Source organism: Dunckerocampus dactyliophorus, chromosome 4, assembly GCF_027744805.1.
Source record: "Dunckerocampus dactyliophorus isolate RoL2022-P2 chromosome 4, RoL_Ddac_1.1, whole genome shotgun sequence".
NCBI lineage: Eukaryota > Metazoa > Chordata > Actinopteri > Syngnathiformes > Syngnathidae > Dunckerocampus > Dunckerocampus dactyliophorus.
This window is the reverse complement of record NC_072822.1, coordinates 12,980,727-12,999,966: the sequence shown is the minus strand read 5'-3', so window position 1 is coordinate 12,999,966 and position 19,240 is coordinate 12,980,727. Positions and strand designations below refer to the sequence as shown.

Genomic DNA, 19,240 nt, shown 5'->3' with positions numbered 1-19,240 from the left:
TTCTCCTATACCTGTGCAAACCTCAGCATAGTAAGTGTTCAAAGATTTGCCTGTCCTGTACATAATGGACTCGCTGTGGTATATTTTACCTTATGTTGGTTGCAGGCTAGTGCATAAATTGTCACTTTTGCAAGAAACTCCCCAAAATATATCACTTTTCCTATGAAATACTATTAAATTCTACTACAAAAGAAACTCGTGACACTAAAGGGCAATGGGATTCACCCAAGCAAACACTGAAATTTGAACAGGCTCTCAACCGCACTCATCTGTCTGAGTCTACATTTGTTATACTTCTCAATGTCTGTTTTGAACTGATTTTGTGCATCTGGAGGCAGTATTCAATCACTTTGATAGGATTAAATAAGCAAGTGTGTATGAACTGTTTGGCAGGCTTACTGAAGTCATACTGACTTCAGCATGCTTGATTTGAAGAGAAAAGGCAGCTAAAAGTAACACAAGAAGACATTAATACCAGGATGCTGGCTGCTGTCGGCCTTCCAAATAAAGACTATTTACAATGTTATCATAAAGATCCCCCAAGAGTTCGAATGTTCTGTAATATAGTATGCGACCGAGTGTTTTCACACAAATACAGCAACTTGAACCGTGCTTCTTAGCGCAATGAAGTATGTTGTCACATTGATTAATTTATTTTCTACATGGTGTATGTTTTTGTCTCTTCAGGAAAGGGAGAAATGTCTGTCAACAATCCAAAAATCTGGAAGTGATAACCGCATTTTGTCCCAAGTTGTCACGGGTCTCATGCTCAGACCCCAACCGAGACCTCCTGGGAGACGTGCGGGTTTTGAGGATGGGAATGTGGCCTCTTGCCACGGTTCAAGCGTGAGATTACACTGTGGCCACAAGTCTCCAGTTTATAGCTCCCCCCTGCTTCTTCGCCCTGAAGAGCAAGTTCTTGTCCATCCGGTGCCACCTGTTGAGGACTCTTTTTCTCAAACCTCCTCAAGGCTATGCAGATAAGGACTTTACTTTATCATGGTACTTCTCACAAGCGGTGAGTGCCCATGATTCATGCCCGATTCACTTCCTGTTTTTAAGTTATCTAAGGGCACTTTTTGCATAGAGTTGACCTCGTTCTTTGCAAAAACTCAACAATTCCCCCTTGGGCAAGCATTAAACCACAATGACGAGTACAAACCTTCTTCTAACAGGAAAAAACCTTGAACAGAACCAGATTCAGGCTCGGCAACCATCCAACAGTGAATCTGGAAAAATTATCTCATTTCAACTTTGAAGTTTTGCCGCATGTCAAGTTTTGTGTTCTATTTAAAATCAGGATATATAATATAATATTTGATCCTACAATGGCCTCCTAAACGACACCACCAAAAGATCAACTGTTCCCTCATATTAGTAACCACTCTCAAACAGTGTAAGCTAATTGTGCTCATAAATGAGAAAAGTGAAAATGAGCACATTAACACCCTAAAACCGATTGTAGATCAGGTCTACGCCGATGTGGCAAATGGTATAGACTGCCCTTAGCATTCTCCGAGTCATCAACAACTGTGAACTTTGACCTCATCTGGAAGCAGACTTGCAATTCAAACCGTGATTGTGGGAGCCACTGAGTGTTGGACTCACCACTTTTAAAATGACTAATTTCCCCCTCCATCCAAGATGAACTGCGCTGACGTGAATGTAAAGCTTATAGTAGGTTGTTTATTAAAAACATAACCGAGCCCTAAGCCCAGACCCCCACAGTTCATGGCCCGTTGTGAGACACTTCACGGTGGAGTGCTTTCAAGGCTGCACATCTCCATGGCAGAACCACTTGTTCATGCTATTGCGGCTCTTCCCATTGTCAGGTAATTGACTTGTTTCAAGAAGAAGATTGTATATGATGAGGATGTTCTACATAAAACAGGATCATTACAAAAAAATCCTTGGAAAGCATCGATGTCTAAAGTGAACACTGACTCGGTGGATATATGTCATGGTTACAATGTCTTGTGATGTCAACTTTTGGCCTCTTAATTTATTTGGTTTGATTTCTGTTTTTTGGTCAATATAGGTACAATCCAGGGGAAAGGTCCTCATAAATGTTTGCATGGAAACTTCTTACTGGGTTTGAGTGTAATACATCTTAATAAAACATATTCCTCAAAAGCAAATTGCTGCTGAAACTATGAGATCAGAACTACAAAGGCTAATTTTGAGGTTAACTGTTTTCTTGCTTGGTAGAATGAACTCCGTAAGTCTCTGAGAAGAGCCACATTACTCTTTTGCAGACAGACAAACCTTTTCTTGCTCTGCTTTGTGACTGTAATGCAAACAGGTATTTGACCTTATTTGTAAATTTGTCCTCTTCATTTAACCATTCCTGGGGAACCTTTTAAAATCATCATCCAACTTGAAATCACTTTAGGTTCAGGTAATACATTTCGATGTAATACTCTATTGTTGTTCCAAATAAATAGACATATTGCTAGAGGTTTTTGGAGTTTTTTTTTAAGAAAAAGATATTGTTGGAGTATTGAATTGCTACTGTGGAGCGTTACGCAAGATAATTGAGACTTAGATGTGCCTTGAGTGAGTTGTAAAGAGTACATAACACAGAGGCATTTGCCCTCACTCATCCTACCAATTGTCTTTTAGTTTGTTTTGGTGTGTGTGAGAGTGTGAGTGACTGTAGGTTCTGTGTATCATGTCCATGGTCTGCACGGAGGTATCCTGCCAGTCGATTCAAGGTGAGAACTGTCGATTTAACACCCTGAGCTCTGCTCTAAACCTAACCCCAGGGTGATTCAACCCACCTCTTGCACACACATACACACACACACCTGTCATCAATCAATATCTCCACCACGGTCTCTATTGATCCCCCTCCATTCATTCGTTTTCACCCCCATGCAGTACAACATCAGGGCTAAGACTACGTTCATGCAGATTTTATTTCTGACAGATTTACAATAAAACTCAAGTTATTATTTAACTCTTCCGGCTGCAGTGCGCTCCTTGATTTAGCACCTTAGGATGGGGGATGAGTTACAGCTGACGCGCACAGTCTGCCTGGGCTCGGGCGGTAGGCAACTCGGTTCATAACTCAGCCGCCAAATGTGTAGTTAGTCAATCACTTCATCTGTAATCACAAATGCTGCCAGAAATTACATGAGTGATGAGCTGTAATAAAAGCACTTACTTTTCCTGCTCTGTCTCTTAAGTGTTATTGGCAGACCCCTCTCTCCCAGGAGGCCGTGGCTGTGAGACAAAATCTCGATATAAACCGCCTCATTGGTCCCTGCCTCACACTTGCTTGCTCTCTCCTCTCTCTCTGCTGTACTGTATGTGTGTATATGAGACTAACTGTGCTACAGTCTAATGCCAATTTCTTTTTCACTTTCCTCCCTGCGTTCTTGGATTGCCTTGCCTTGAATGATCTTCACTTGAGTAAAGACGGCCGTCCGCTCCTCAATCACTTATAATTTGTATTGTCGGCAGAGGTGCAAGGAAACACAATTCACTCGGGATGATGCTATTTACACAGACTCTGCACTTGTAATCAGCCGGTAAAATGGATCACATACTGCAAAATCTGACATGTTCTTTTTAAATTCCAACTTTCCTAACATGTCATGTCAATTCCGCACGTCGAAGAGTCAACCTCATGGGGCAGCTAATCAAAGATCTCACAACCATGACAAACCCCTCACTCCCACCGCTGTAGCCTTTGGCAGGAAGTCCCACACAACACTTTTATTGATACGAACCACTGTAATAATTACACAGTCTTGCATGCACTATTGATTAGCGCTATTGATAAAATCATATTTTACTGGAGAGGTCTGATGATTTGATGTATGGTAGCATATATCTCTCCTCACAAGCAGCTGCGTTGGCGCTCCGACTGCCAAGTGATTGATGCCCCCACAGATAAGCACAACCACTTCTGTCTTTTCTATCAGATGCTTGAACGCAGCAGTAATAGTCACAGGTTAAAGACAGACAGAAGACAGGATTGTAATGATATCCATAACTTGGGTCTATCCATACAAATAAATGATCATGGTGGATGACAAGCGCTTTCCAGCCCAGCTCATATGATGTGATATATAAGCTTTGGGTGTTTATGGCGTCACTGCTCCATCTTCTCATTTGTATTGTCAGCTGGGGCTGAATCTGCATGTTGGTATAGTAATAGATTCTGATGTGGTTCAAATGCCCTGTAATGAATATCAAATAGAGATGAATGTGAGGTATTGTGGAAAAACCTTTACTGTACAAGAAGTATGTTGTAAACCTATTGATTTTGCAATTAGCCCAGAGATAGCGAGATGGTTTAATACAGTAGTTGATGTGAGGAATAGTCCTGACTATTGAAATGGCAAGGATGTTTTGCCATTACATTTTAGAAGGAACTTTTAGGAAAAGGACTATATTTAATTCAAACTGTACATGTTCCACTCACACAAAATGGCAAGTACCCCAACCAATTTAGCTGTCGTGCAGCAGACATGTTTTGTTGCAGTTACAGAACATTTTGCAGTTAGAACATTTTGTGTTCATTAAATGTATTGTGATTGTACAAAATAACATGCCGTCTTTTTACTAATTACATTGCAATAGTTTTCATATGAATTCATAAACAACAGGCTTAATTTCCTATTAAGGAACATACTCGACGTTTTGCTCCCAGTTTGTGTTAGAGGTTTAGAATTAAAAAAGAAACTAACACGAAACAAACATAAAATCTCAGCAAATGTACATACTGTATACTAGTTCGTTGTTGTGGTGCATTATAACCTTTTCATCTCACAGTGGGAAAACCATGCAATAAGGAGAAAGAATTTACTACTTTTGAAAGGGAAAAAAACAGGCCTTTATGCTTTAGGTTAAAAAGCGGCGTATTAGACCGTGTTTCCACTTTGGCACGCATTACAAGGCAATGTTTTCTTTTAGGGCTTTTCTGGCTCAATTCGAAACCACTTGGGGGTACTTTGAAAAAGCGTACGGTACAGTAGTGACGGCTGTTTTTCACATTTGTTGTTGGTCAAAGGGACATGGGAAACATTTAAGTTCAAGGGGCCTGCAAAACTCAAAAAGCCGGCATATGGAGGTAAATTGCTGGCCCGGTCAAGACCTCCCCAGAGCGGCTACTTATGCACAATGCTGGACAGCCTGTCTGTCTTCAGCCTGCAGAAAACAGAGGAGAGGAAATTGATTGTAATCAGAAATGATTTGTTTTATTATCAGAAAATCTGCTCAAACCCTGAGCCCTGTTTTGAGAATCCAATCAGAAACTCGATGCTCAGAATCAAGTATTCATGCTCATGCCTTACCAATAATTTGCCCATGTTTCATTCCAATCATCAGAAATAACTTAAGAAAAAATTATTTTATGAAAACTGAAAACAGTTCAGGCCACAAGCACCTGAAGTGGCAAAGGTCCAAACCACGTGTGCAGTCCAAGTCCAGAATAATTCCAGTCCAGTCATTCATAACTCCATAAAACAGGAACATTTGATTTGAGCTCTATACTCTGGGACAAATTTGATTGGCGAAAATTTTGCCAATCATTAACGATTGGCAAAATAATCTGGCTAATAATAATTTAATAATCTGGGTCTGGCTAATACTAAGAAAATGAGAATGCTTTGTAACAGGAGGTACTGTGATGTATAAAACAGTTGGTTTGTCAGTTTGTTTCTTTTTTCGACATTCCAGCTTGTCTCTGCATTCAGTTTTCTGAGATAATTGCAATATCTTACATATGCAATGTACACAAAACAGATACAATACCAGGATTGAATACTGTAGTTTAATTTTAGTTTAATTTGAGTCTTTTCATTCATCCAATTTACCCTTTGCATCTTCATGTTTAATTGATGACTTGCTTGCATATGGTTGATAGTGTATGGAATCTATTCATGGTGCATGGCACATAACTAAAAGCAGACTGCTGACTTTCAACATATAACTACAGTTGTAGCGCAGCTGTTTGAAATGCTAATACTGAACAATACAGCCAATGTGCTCCCCAGAGCTTGAGCGAGAACGCAGAGCAAGAAAAAAAGACCGTTTTTAATCTGAGCAGGAAGCCTACACTGGCGATTCACTGTGACACTGTGATTGATATGAGTGAGTAGTGTATTTACCGAGGCTGACGGGATAGGAGAAAGACAGTGTTTTCTTCCATCCATGTACTTATCTCCTTTCATAAATCACTGCCAATGGGATGCATTCTAAATGTGGATGAGCAAATGTTGTATGGCTCAGAGTCAGGCAATTCTACTTTGACCTTTACATTTGGTATTGGTCACAGGTGCTAAATACATACCCTGACCTTCCTTGACCTTGGCGTATTCATATTGAAAAGTTGTGATGCTTGATGCCTGCACAGACAGTGTACAGTACACATGCAGCACAAAGACTGTCTCGTACTGAACACAAAGGAAATCATTTAGTGGCATAATTGGAGATTCAATCTGGAGTGCCCTGTGTGATGTATTGTCATTATAAATACAAAATAAACTAGACAATATTTCCTCTCTCCTCGTCTCATCGGTCAATGTCTTTGTTGCTCTGATTCCATTATTCCCTGCCCGACGGCGCTCTGTGATGCCTATGTCCGTGCTAACCTTTGACTCCAGCCAGTGCTTGCAAGGTTCTGCACTTTGCCCTCGCCCATTTGACCTGCCTGAAATATACCTTTATAATTGCCCCTGTCACTATCAAACGCACATATATGCGAGTAAAGGTTGCGGGGGGGCTGACATCTGCCCAGTAACCTTTTGGCCTCTTGTTCATCCTTTCTGCTTGGAGCCAGCACAGCAGGCCTCCTGCCACCACCCACAGTCCCATACTGTATTAGTCTGCATGTCAGCATTATTGAGGACCTTTTCGAAATATTTGATTGGTCAGTCACAATCTTTGACTGGGGCAATGCAAACGCTAAATCCTCCTATTGACATATATATATATGTGTATATATATATGTACAGTGGTGTGAAAAACTGTTTGCCCGCTTCCTGATTTCTTTTTTTTTTTTTTGCATGTTTGTCACACTTACATTTTTCAGATCATCCAACAAATTTAAATATTTGTCAATGACAACATAACTGAACACAAAATGCAGTTTTTAAATGAAACTTTTTATTATTAAGAGAGAAAAAAAAATCAAAACCTATGTGGCGCTGTAAACCACAGCTGAAAACCACAGCTGAACAAAAACAACATTAAGGCTTGTCTCAATTTTGCCAGAAAACATCTTGATGATCCCCAAGACCTTTGGGAAAATACTCTGTGGTCTGACAATACAAAAGTTGAACTTTTTGGAAGGTGTGTGTCCCATTACATCTGGTGTAAAGGTAATGCCACATTTCAAGAAAAAGAACATCATACCAACAGTAAAATATGGTGGTGGTAGTGTGATGGTCTGGGGCTGTTTTACTGCTTCAAAACATGGAAGACTTGCTGTGATAAATGGAACCATGAATTCTACTGTCTAGCAAAAGATTCTGAAGGAGAATGTCCAGCCATCTGTTTGTGACCTCAGGCTGAAATGAATTTGGGTCCAAAACACACAAGCAAGTCCACCTCTGAATGGCTGAAGAAAAACAAAATGAAGACCTTGGAGTGGCCTAGTCAAAGTCCTGACCTGAATCCTATTGAGATGCTGTGGCATGACCTTAAAAAGACGGTTTATGCTGGAAAACCCTCCAATGTGGCTGAATCACAACAATTCTGCAAAGATGAGTGGGCAAAAATTCCTCCACAGCGATGTAAGAGACTCATTGCAAGTTATCGCCAATGCTTGATTTGCAGTTGCCGCTGCTAAGGGTGGCCCTGGTTTAGAGTTTAGGGGGCAAACACTTTTTCACCCAGGGGTGGGTTTTTCTGCTTTTGGCACTTAGCATGTACAGTATAGGATCAATAGGCAAAACACATTGAGCTCCTTAAAATGGAAACAAAACACTCATACGTGGAGAAAAGAACTTTCATAAAAATAAATGCGTAAGACACCAATTTTAATTTTAGTACAATATGTATACTTTGCAATCTACATAAAATGCAGCCTGCACTTTTGCTAGTACAGGTAAGTTACAAAATACACTTCAAAATGCAAAACCTTTGTCTCCACACATCCTCTCTGTTTCTTCACTCATTCTACATACTGTATGTCTCTTCATCAAAGAGAGTGTAGCCTGTACTCAAGTACCCACAATTTAGATAAGTCCAACCACAGCCAGACAGTTACCTTCCAATTAGCTAACCTTTTCTGGAGGCACTTAAGAAGGCAAGGACCCCTGAGGAAAGATGTGCAACAAGCACTTCAAGAAAGACAGACAATGATGGAAATGGAGAAAAGACAGTATCTAGGGATCATTACCTAAGCCTGCATCTAAGCGTGGAATTTGAAGGGCCTGTTGTTGTCAGACATGCGGGGGCTTTGTGGAGGTTTACCTGGGAGAGGCCAGGTTAGCAGAGGGATGCCTTGGAGCACCAAGTGACCAGTCGTCTGTCCCCAAGCACAAACCACAACTAGCTTTTTAGACGCTGTTCCATTGACTGCAAGGAACCAATTATATTGTCTTGTAGCTGAGGCCATTGTTACAATGTGGACTCACTCTGCTTCAGCAGTATTCAGCATTAAAAGTACAGTGGGACCTCGGTTTTCGAGCACCCCAGTTTTGTAAGATTTTGTTTTAGACAAAAACATTGTGAAAATCTTGCCGTGGTTCTCATACATACATATCTCAGTTATTGTACAATTTTGCCTGAAACAAACTGTTGTATTTTATCATTTGGCATGTTAAATCTTGTGGTATTCATAAAGATGTGGGCAGACTCCTCCCAGTGGTGCTTGTTTATTCAGCCATCTTGAATCACACACCAACAAAATCACACATCACACTTAATGCTAATGCTAATCACTACAACACTCATTACTAACTCTTCATTCTTGTGAGTTCATTGTCAGTACGCACCCATTATCCAACTATGCTCTGTTATGTCTATTTTATGCTTATTATTACTGTATTTATTATGACTGTCATATCAATTATTTGTGGTGACAACAACTTTGGCAACTGTTATACCACATTGTTACATTATCTTATCACTGTCCTATGTATTTTAAATTAGCAAAGAAGACTTTTGGAATACAGGAAGTGAACAAATGTATTTCAATTGATGTGAAACAGATGGGGGCTAGGATGAAATAAGCTTTGCTTCTTTCGACTCCTTTTGGACATGTGGAACGGTGACTTGTATTAGGTGATGTATTCCAATGTAACTTGTTTGCATGTTCAAATAAATTAAACCATTACAATTACCACACCCAACACCTAATCTTGTGATACTTGATTGCTTATTCAATACTACGGTATCTGTAAGGCACATTCATTTATCAATCTCAAATAAGAATGTTACGCAAACTAGTCGATATTCTCATGTATCATTCAGCGAACTTGAGAGCCGAAAAATAAAATCCCACACATTGGTGACTCAGTCTTGTTGTGTTATTGATACACTGACTGAGTCCACCGTGTTCGTAAAGTGCCTTTATTACAAAACGTGCCTGTTAGCCTTCTCTCAACTTCTGTCGCCCCTATTTGATGTCACCACAGATTGTAGTTCTAACACCGTTATACCGCAAGTGTGTACTGTGTACTGCTTTTTTTTTTATTAAGTACGGGTGCAAAATAAACCCCATGGGCCCAAAGAAATTGCCATAACTTGTTGCAAAGGTACTGTCTGTGTGTCTCTCCGATTGTCGCCAGCAAGAGTCTTCAGTCAATGTTAAATTTTCATTTATCCTTTTAATTTCTCATTTATATGCATTTTATGTTGTTTCCTACATGTAAAACTACAATTGTTCTATGTTAAGAGTGTTTGTGTTTACATTTTTTCCTATGGGAAATATTGTTTCAGTTGTTCTACGATTTGGTTTTAGACAATAACACTGTATTACAGTCCACTGAGCGCTGTTCTAATGTAAATGCTTACAATCATGCATTCACACAATTAGTACATCAAAAAAATATTTTTTCTTAGCATTGTACTATTTTTTTGCAGTCAGTAATTGCATCGCCATTCCTCAGTGGATTATGTGACTCGATTGGGAGAGTTGAATTTACTTGAAGCAGTGCTGCAGCAGTGATGCCATGGCATTGCCCAAACATCATACATCAACATCAAACATCATTCGACTCAAAAGCAACATTAATTAGTATTTGTGTGAAATTGCAGTTTGCAGATTTACACATTAAAACTTCACTTGTCTGTAAGGACGTGTGACGGTCATGCTGGGTGTGTGATAGAAAAGCAGTGAATATATCTCATTTGAAACTTTCTCAACCTTCTCCTTGGTGTTTTGGTAGAACATTTTAACAAGAGTCATGATGTTACCACGTACCCTGGTTTACAATGGGCTATGTTTCAACACTGATATCTGATACTAGAATACCCCGCAGGGCAGCCACAGCAAATCGACAATGGATTAATGGATCTGGTCCTACTCATAAATCTCTTTCGGATTGGAAAGCGTTTGAGGACAGTCAGCCTGTAGTGGTGTGCTTAATGTTACCGGCAACTTGGATTTCCCATCGTTCAAAGTAGTGACAGGCTAGTAAAGATGTGGTAGCATCTTATGTCTGTGTTAAATCAGCGAATGTCAGGAATGTTGGATTGTTAGCTTGCCATGCTGAGAGCCATAACGCCATTGATTTATTGGTACATATTTGTTTAGAAATTGCTTTTACAGAGCTCCTTAACACACCGTGCAATAACAACCACAGACAAAAAAGTGTTGTGCAGACATGCTCTTATTCATCAGCATCAGTACAGCCCTCCTGTGATCAGGCCTTGCTATAGATCACAGTGGTTACCTCGTTCCTGTAGGTGTGTAGGGAATAGCAGTAACCACTTCCATTACTGGAAAGAATGGCTTGACCACCCCACCCCTCCCTGACAGTGCTGTCATTACCCATCCATTGTAAGGTCTGAGAGGGATGTGTATGTACGACAGACTTATGTCTCAGTTGGAGTGGCTTTTCCGGTTTAGGGGTAGAAGAGGGAGAGCAATGTTGAAGCAGAGACCAAGGGTGAATGGACGGGCCACTCTTTACCCCACTACCACCACACGAACCCCTGGCGTGTGCGTGAGTAGAGTGCACACTGCAGGGTAGGGAGGGTTATTTGGTGCTATTTTTACAAGAAATGGGTTGATTTGTCTTAAGCCATTACCGTCTATTACAGCTGCAAGACTTGGTGGAAAAGGTGGGAAACGGCAGACGCTGGCATTCTGCCTAAAGAGAAATCAATGAAACAAATTAATCCTTCGCAGGCTGCGGTGACACAGTAATCCATCATTCAGGGGGCGCTTTTACGCACTGAATCAGTGAGTGAGGCAGGAGCATGGAGGGACTGGGGGTCGGAAACGGGGGGCTGGGTGCTTGTTGGTTGAAAAGGGGTGGGATAAAGTGGGACCGGTGCCCTGGGGGACGAGGGCAGACATCCACGCTCCAAAACACAGCCGGAACCGTGGGTGGTGGCAGGGAATCAAGGAGCTTTGAGCGCCTTTTTTTTTTTTTTTCCTCTAAACATCTTTCAGCTGCCTGTGGACATAGAATGAAGGAAGCAGAGCAAGGGACATAAACATGACAATCTGCTAATGGCGTCATGGCTATAACTTACACATTTGCCTGCGCCTCTCTCCCATTTGTCTGTCGTTAACTTCCTGTTTCAACTCCAAGCTGATTGCTGACACTTAGTGTTTTTGCAGCGCTTAATCATTTATTTACACTGCGCATACACGCAGGAAGCTGACCATTAATGCCAAGACAATGCTTGAAAGTGAAACTAGACCATAAAGCCACCAAGTGGTACCATTCACTTGAGCTTGCTATGGTACTGTTTGGACCACACTTGTTTCCTCCTTTTGCACTCAATAGCAACATCAGCTACTAAAATAGTATAACACTGTCGCAGCACTGTTGACAAAAAGACAAAAGAGTTCTTTCTTCTCTGTATTAGTTTATTTCTTTATTACAAGAAGAGGACAAACTTATTTTGAGAATTTTGTGATCTCGCATTCCATTGGTGGATTCTCTGTGTCAACCAATCAACCGATTGCCTTTAGGTCTTTAAGTCTGTAATATATTATGGATCAGTTGTTTTTGTTACATTTATTTTCTGCCGTTGAAAACTAACCAAACTGTCCTGCAAAGAACAAAAAACACTGGCTACAGGCAATCAACAATTTTCTTAACATGGCAGTTGCACGGCTTCATTTGTCGCGCTTTGTCGCTATCTTGTATTTCTACGTGGAGACTATTTTAAGTTGTATCCTGGATTCACAGCAATATTAAAATGTTGCAATAATGTCTTTACCATCATGCCTGAGAAAAAAAACATTGTTAAAGCAGAAAGCATGGCCGTAATCGGCACCATTGCTCGGTACATTAGAGCTCAGATCCATCTGTGCTGTTGCATCATGTGATCACCCACCCTGAGAGGAAACATTCTTGACCAGGTCAAGTTCCATGTTCAGCCATGTGTAGCCTCCAATGGCTCCCGTAGCAGACATCAAATGATACCACAATTCAGATAGAGGAGGGGAACAAAACATAGTCGCGTTATGTAAATGATGTTTTTATTTGGATTGCAGTGCCTTTTAGTACAATTACATAATTACAGAAGCACATTCAAGCATCAGGTCCAGACTTCTTTTTGTCCTGTAAGTGTGTGTGTTTTTGTTTTCATAGGGTGAAGCTTTGACGGAAAGGGGGTTGACATTTAGCCAACCAAAAAAACAACCAAAAGCCTTATTTGCCTTGTCATCACAATATAGGAGCTGCCACTTACCTTAACTAGCTTCCTAGTGAAGAACAACATTTTTAGAGCTTTCAGTAGTCACAGGTGGTTGCACTCTTTTGGTGGCTTTTTAGAAAATTAGAGAATAACGTGACAAGGAAGATAAGCAGAGGGAGAGAGGAGGAGGCACTGAATGTGCGGAGAACTAAAGAGGCAGAAGGGTGAGGTTGACATCGGGTGAGGATGGGACAGCCGGGACGAGTGGTAAAAGGAGACAGAATGGCCAGAGAAGGAACAGGGAGGCCTGTGAAGGAAGGGGGAGGGGGCTGTTGTGGTGGTGAAGGGTGATGTGTAAGGATAGAAAAATGTGGGGATATTGCAGGAGAGTGGATGGTGTGAGGGAGGCAGAGTGAGAAATGTTGCCGGAAATGCTCGAGCCAGCAGTGTGTGTAAAAATCACACTGCAACATTTCTCATCCTTGACATCACTGACAAGCTTTTCACACACACAATCACATAGTGTGCTTGGCCGTAATATCCCAGTCTCTTGCACAGCCCCCTCACCCCTTACGAGATCATGCTATTTTGTTTTGTTGTTTAAACAAGGCAGGCGTTTTCGGGAAATGTAATTTTAGCTCATGCTGTAATTCTTAATGTATGTAAAGTTTGCCACAGCAATCCCAATAAAGCATTTTTTTGCCCAGTTCATGAAAGACATGCAGCGTAAAGGGAAAAGTGCAGTGGAGGGGTGGTTACGCGGATATGAAACGAGTGGTAGAGGACAAGATTGTTGTGGAATGTTTGCAGTTCTGGCCAGAACTCTGCCATCTCATTTGTCACGGCTTGACCCCAAACTCTGAGGTCAGAAGTCACATGCAACATCTGAGGGAAGCTGACTACACACACAGAAAGAAAGAGATGCGTAAACACAAACATGTACTTCTCGCCTTCATCATTCTCACACATAATTCAGCCTCATGTGCGCCACTTATGCATAGATCATCATTAATATCCATCCTTGTGCTCTCTAGCTTATTAATACAGACTGCATTGCGCAATATATTATGTTAGGATTACAACATGATTGCGTTCTCTTCTAAAAGGAAAGTACTTGTTAATCACTCAAGTTACGTGAATAGACCGTAGTTGTATAATCTTATTATATTCTCAACAAAGCGCACACGCAGACATACACTAACCGCCCACGTTATAGCGGATATAATGATAACACACGATATTGATGGGAGTGTGAACAATTTAACAATATGGGTTTTTTGTGGTTATAGGTTACAGTGATGTGGAACTGCACTGTATAATAATTTGACTCTCATTTTGCAAAATCAGTTAACTACAATATTATGAACATACAGTAGTATGATGCAGTGCAGTTCTACCAGACTGCAGACGACAACCACAATAATAAACACGGTTAAATCAATATCTTTCTGACAATGTCGATCCAAACTGAACACCGCGGAACCTCGGTTAGCGTCCGCTCCGGGTAGCGTGTTTTTCGGTTAACATCGGAAATTTACGCCGCAATTTTGCCTCGGTTTGCGTACATTCTCCAGTTATTGTACAATATGGTGCACGTCTTGTCGTGTTGTTAATACACTGCTTAAGCCCAACTGTGTTCTTAATGTTTTTTTGTTTTTTTTTTTATCACAAAACATCCTTCCTTGTTGGCATCAAAACATCCTTCCTTGTTGGCATCCTATTAGCTAGCTAAAAAAAATCGCAACCACAACTGGAAGTAGCTGCATTCCGTTGCCCATCTATGATGTCATCGGCGGCTGACTCTCAAAAATGTGAACACAAAACACGTTTTTATAGTTTTACAATTACAGTTTTACATGCATAAAACAATTCTAAATGCAAATACATGGCGAATGTAAGGGATGAATGAACATTTAAAGTTACTTTTACCTTCACGGAAGACGGGACTGTTCCCAAAGACACGATGTGGCAGCGAGATCAACCACCACTACATTCCTGTTTTCGGTCACGTCAAGAATCCTGTCATCAATTAAGGTAAAATTAACCTTAAATATTCATTTATCTCTTTTATATGTAAAATATTTACATATTGCATTTGCATTTCAAATTGTTTTCTGCATGTAAAACTATAATTGTAAAACTATAACATATTTTTTGTTAACATTTGTGGCTTTCTGGAACTGATTCATTGGATTTACATTATGTCTTGATGGAAAAATCGATTCAGTTAACGTCTCTTTCTGTTAGAGTCGGACCTTCTGGAACAAATTCATGGCCCTAACAAAGGTTCCACTTTACTGTATTATCTTTGTACAGGTTTAGTACTGAATCTCATTTGATTGTGCAGGTTCTCATAACGTTATGGCCGGTTGGGATGTCACTACAAACCCACTTCACCATCCCTCTAGCTCACAGCTCATAGCCATGAAGTGCATCTCGCCCCCGTGTTAGTCCTTGCACCACACCGACACATCCCGCCGTGCTTCAGAACGCCGCGCCGCCACGTTGCCCGCCACCTGTGAGCAGACACAACACATAGTTGGAAGCAAAGGGCAAGGTGAGCAGGTAGTGAGAGCGTGGGTGGCCGAAATGGTCACACACACACACTAAGTGGATCAGGTTACATTTGGACTTACTATGAAGCTTCTGTCGTGTCTCTCCTCTGTATGGTCTGTAAAATACACATTCTTAATGAATTGTTTGGTGTTCACACAGCAGCAACACACCTGCCCCCCCCCCCCCACCCCCCACCCCCCATGCCCCCACCCCACCCACCCTTACATTGTTGTCATTCTTTGGTCACACACATCAAACAGCTGCATATGAATAATTTATCTTAAGAGGTTCCATTGATAAGGTCACAGTCAGCCAACTTTGGACACTAAACACAGGCAGGCCACCTCCACATCACTGTCTTACACACACGTGTCCTCACACACATCTCCAAAGGAAAATACACACTCACCCTGGAGGCTTTTCTCATCTGGTCTGACAGTATATAGTGCGGTGGTGGTGTATGTGTTTTTCTAGGATGTGTATTTGGAATTATTAGAAATAGTTAAAAATCAAATTGAAGCCGCCTCATACACACTCATAGACTTGTTGATGATCATTAGATTGTGCAGGTGTATCTAATGGTATTACCAGTGAATCCATAGATTATCAGTGTGGGCCACTTGCATCATTTTAACAGCTTTTTTCCGCCATTGCTTTTCCAGTAATTATCTACAGTCTGCTGAAAATATTTTTTTTTTGTGGACCCTGAACTAGACTTGTCATCGATGTGCTCAGTCAGTCAGAGCTCCATCACACTCACGGTTGAGCTACACTACATTTCTAATTAAGCTCCTGCTGCGTGTTGGTTTAGGCGGGTAAATGAGGGGTGGGGCGTGCAAGGGGCTTTAGAAAAATGTTACACTTGTGATGTCGTTACTCAGCTCAAATTGAAACAATCAAACACGTTGAGGCAAAAATGTGGAAAAGTCGTCCCCTTTGTTAAACTAAGCACTAAGATTTCTCATTAAACTTGCCATTCATTGTTATTATTACATTCCAAAAGTACAATAAAAGACTAAAACGTCAGGAAGAGTGCTTTGTCTTTCTCGGTGTTCAGTAGTAGTCTTTAAGTTGTTTTTGCACTCCTCAGTGTTGTGCATGCATGGTGCTAATCTGGACTACTTTTTGTGGAGCTATATTTCTACTGTGTTGTCGGCTAATGTGCGGATGGGATGAAAGGTAATCTGCGTGCAGAATTCCTAAAGCTCCCTTATCCTTGTTGAATTTCTTAAGAATTCCACCTTTGCCCTCCGGTTTCCCTTAAAATAAATGACGCCTTCACGTCAGGCACCCCCGCGTTTTGCCTTAGCCTTTTTTTCTGGCTGCTCTTTAAACGAGGGCAAACAGGTAGAAGTGTACATTTAATATACGCCATTCCTTAAAGCTGGCGATTAACTTTATATATATATATGTATATATATTTTATATGAAATGAAATCAACATTTTGTGAGTGTTTACTTCGTTAAGCTGTACTTAGTTAATATTTGTCCATATAGGACAAAGTTTGCCTTTTGCCTTTAAATTGTGTGTTCTCTCACCACTGTGGTGTACTCTATAGACGTGATCATCTTAGATCTTATTAGTGTGTGAAGGAATTCTGGTTAGTGAGCTATAAAGCCATTGTCCACAGCGTAAACGACTGTCCCACAAACTGAACTCCAAACTCCAATCAAATTGACAAAGGCGTTATTATAGTCCTCAATTAAATTTCCCTGAGAGTGTAGTTAAAATAATTAAAATAAGTATGAAGAGTAAGGTCACGATCCGTACGTATGTTGTTGCATTTCAGTTTGTTGCAATGCAAGTGCCTACTTTCTAATTAGTGTTGTCGCCTGTTAAATGCTGCATGTGGCGTTAAATGTCCGCACTGCACTGCTCTGTCTGACCAGTGCTCGTTTTCCATTAAGGGCGATTAGATGATGTCTTTTGAAAGTTGCTGATCCATACAGGAAGAGAAACAAAAAGACAGAAGCCAACAGATAAAGAGAGATTTAAGTGACCCTTTCCATTACTTTTACACCAAACTGAGCCCCAATAATTTGGAGTTGAGATTTAGGCAAATAGAAGCAACTTTTTTTATTTATTTATTTATTTTTTTTGCACACCATCTCACATCAGTACAGAGCTTGGTGATATTTTCATTAATGGAAAAAATTGTTTCCACCTAGTACATTTTCTAATAACTTACTGTGTAATTGCATTTTTTTTCAGTAAAGTTGCACATCTAATCACTGTGGGTTTCCTAAAGTTATAATTCATAACTTTGTTTATATTATGAAGATAAGCCCAACTTAAATGGAAAATAAAATCCCAAATACGACCAACTAACTCTTCTCAAGACTAATTATACTATAATCACTGTATCTGCTATTGTAATCACTGTATCATTTATCATTTCAGATTATGCTTAGTTTAGTTTCAATTTGCCCTGCAAAGACGTTTAACGACTTTTATTGCCTAAATGAAACCAAATGTATGTCCCAAGTATTTACCAAATTTAATGCGCCTTATTATTGTTTTTTAATTAAAACATGAAAGAAAGGACAAAATGCATTGCATGCTCTAAATGAGCTCCAATCATATTGAAAGTGTTTGATATGCTGGCAGCTGCTATAGTGACGGGGGTCAGCTTGATGTGGCCCCCATGCACCCTCTTGTAGGTGCAAATGATTATACATCCACCACCAAGCACCCTACATTGCATTACTGACCACTTACAACACAAACGTAATTGCACGCAATCAGTGGAATATACTGTAAATGTGATTAATAAACAGCGACATAGAATCATCCAAAACGTGTTCTTGTGGTGCTTCAATTGGGAGGGGGGTTGGGAGGCTGCACTCGTGACCTTAACGTCTCCCCTATATTGCTTGCTGTCTGTCAGCTATGTTAAACCCAATACTATGTCTGAGCACCAATGCATCATCTTGGATGTGACCACAACACACATCTAACTTTATAAATAATAATTTAATAATGTAATGTTTAATAATTTATTCATAGATGCATTATATTTTAAATATACTATACGTTTCATGGGATGAGTGATTAATTTGCTTGAATTATTAACGTCATCAATGTAAACATGTACTCATTAAAATATTATTATTGTCTATGTGTCGTTTGTCCTCAAATAACTTAACCTGAGCTACATTAAAATAGGAGACAATATTACATAACCTATATACAAAAAAGGACTCCTGTCGTCCAATTTTTAGTTAACGTAAATGGCTTATTTGTGCACACTGCAGCGCACATGGCCACGCACGGTGTTCGAATAACACACATGTGTCCTCCCTGATCAACCTTTTAATGCGGTGACACTATCTCGGAGTGCTATCGATCTTTAGCGACAAATAACCTAGCAGGTGAGGTGCGCCAAAAAAGCAACGCTTCAGCGTTCCAGAGGGGCGCACGAGGTCTAATAGCTCCCCGACTATCTGATGTCCTCATCGGGAGGACAACCGACAGCGCAGCCCCGGTGGTGGTTGATAATGTGGCGGGAAGAGGTGCATGTCCGCGGGTTTAAAAGTTGTGCAGCAGCCGAAGTGCATGCAAGGTTGAGGTGCGCGTTCTTGCAGCCTTCCACCCTAATTCAATGAACAATTAAAGGCAGCATGCGTAATATTAAATGTAGTACTTGCCTTATGATGGTTTCTTTCAGTGTTTGTCTGCTCCATGCAGACCGCCATCGCCGGTGCTTCTTCCCTCAATGCCCCGCTGTGGTCCACTTTCTCCCTTTTTCTTTTCCCCACAGCTCTGCTCCCCATTCGCTGCCCCTCTCTATGTGCTCTCCTCCTGTCCTGCATGCGAAGCCCCCTTTTTAAAACTCCCAATCTGATCTGTGGAGTTAAATCTTAATGATACACTTGCATGGAGTAAAAAAAATCATTGTCCGATTTA

The 19,240-nt window shown here is 40.6% G+C and overlaps 2 protein-coding genes across 8 annotated transcripts in view; one reads left to right on the top strand and one right to left on the bottom strand.

Moving 5' to 3' along the window:
* The window catches only part of LOC129179358 (X-linked retinitis pigmentosa GTPase regulator-like), a 377,871-nt gene extending 375,272 nt beyond the window's left edge, over positions 1–2,599 (top strand). For both annotated transcript variants that reach the window (XM_054772506.1, XM_054772505.1), the window contains one exon: positions 688–2,599. In XM_054772506.1, coding sequence (XP_054628481.1) covers positions 688–984 — 297 coding nt within the window. In that variant the 3' untranslated portion in view covers positions 985–2,599. The remainder of the gene's footprint in view (positions 1–687) is intronic.
* Positions 1–19,240, bottom strand: part of LOC129179360 (uncharacterized) — a 33,710-nt gene that overhangs the window by 11,587 nt on the left and 2,883 nt on the right. The window contains exons 2-5 of one of the 6 annotated variants that reach the window (XM_054772508.1): positions 18,978–19,179; positions 11,359–11,578; positions 11,212–11,273; positions 11–4,187 (exon numbers count right to left, since the gene is read on the bottom strand). In XM_054772508.1, the coding sequence (XP_054628483.1) occupies positions 3,790–4,187; positions 11,212–11,273; positions 11,359–11,578; positions 18,978–19,179 (882 nt within the window). In that variant the 3' untranslated portion in view covers positions 11–3,789. Of the gene's footprint in view, positions 1–10; positions 4,188–4,568; positions 5,158–5,208; positions 15,294–15,413; positions 15,513–18,977; positions 19,180–19,240 lie in introns of those variants that run through there. The other 5 variants (XM_054772509.1, XR_008569951.1, XR_008569948.1 and 2 more) reach the window with 5 other exon arrangements.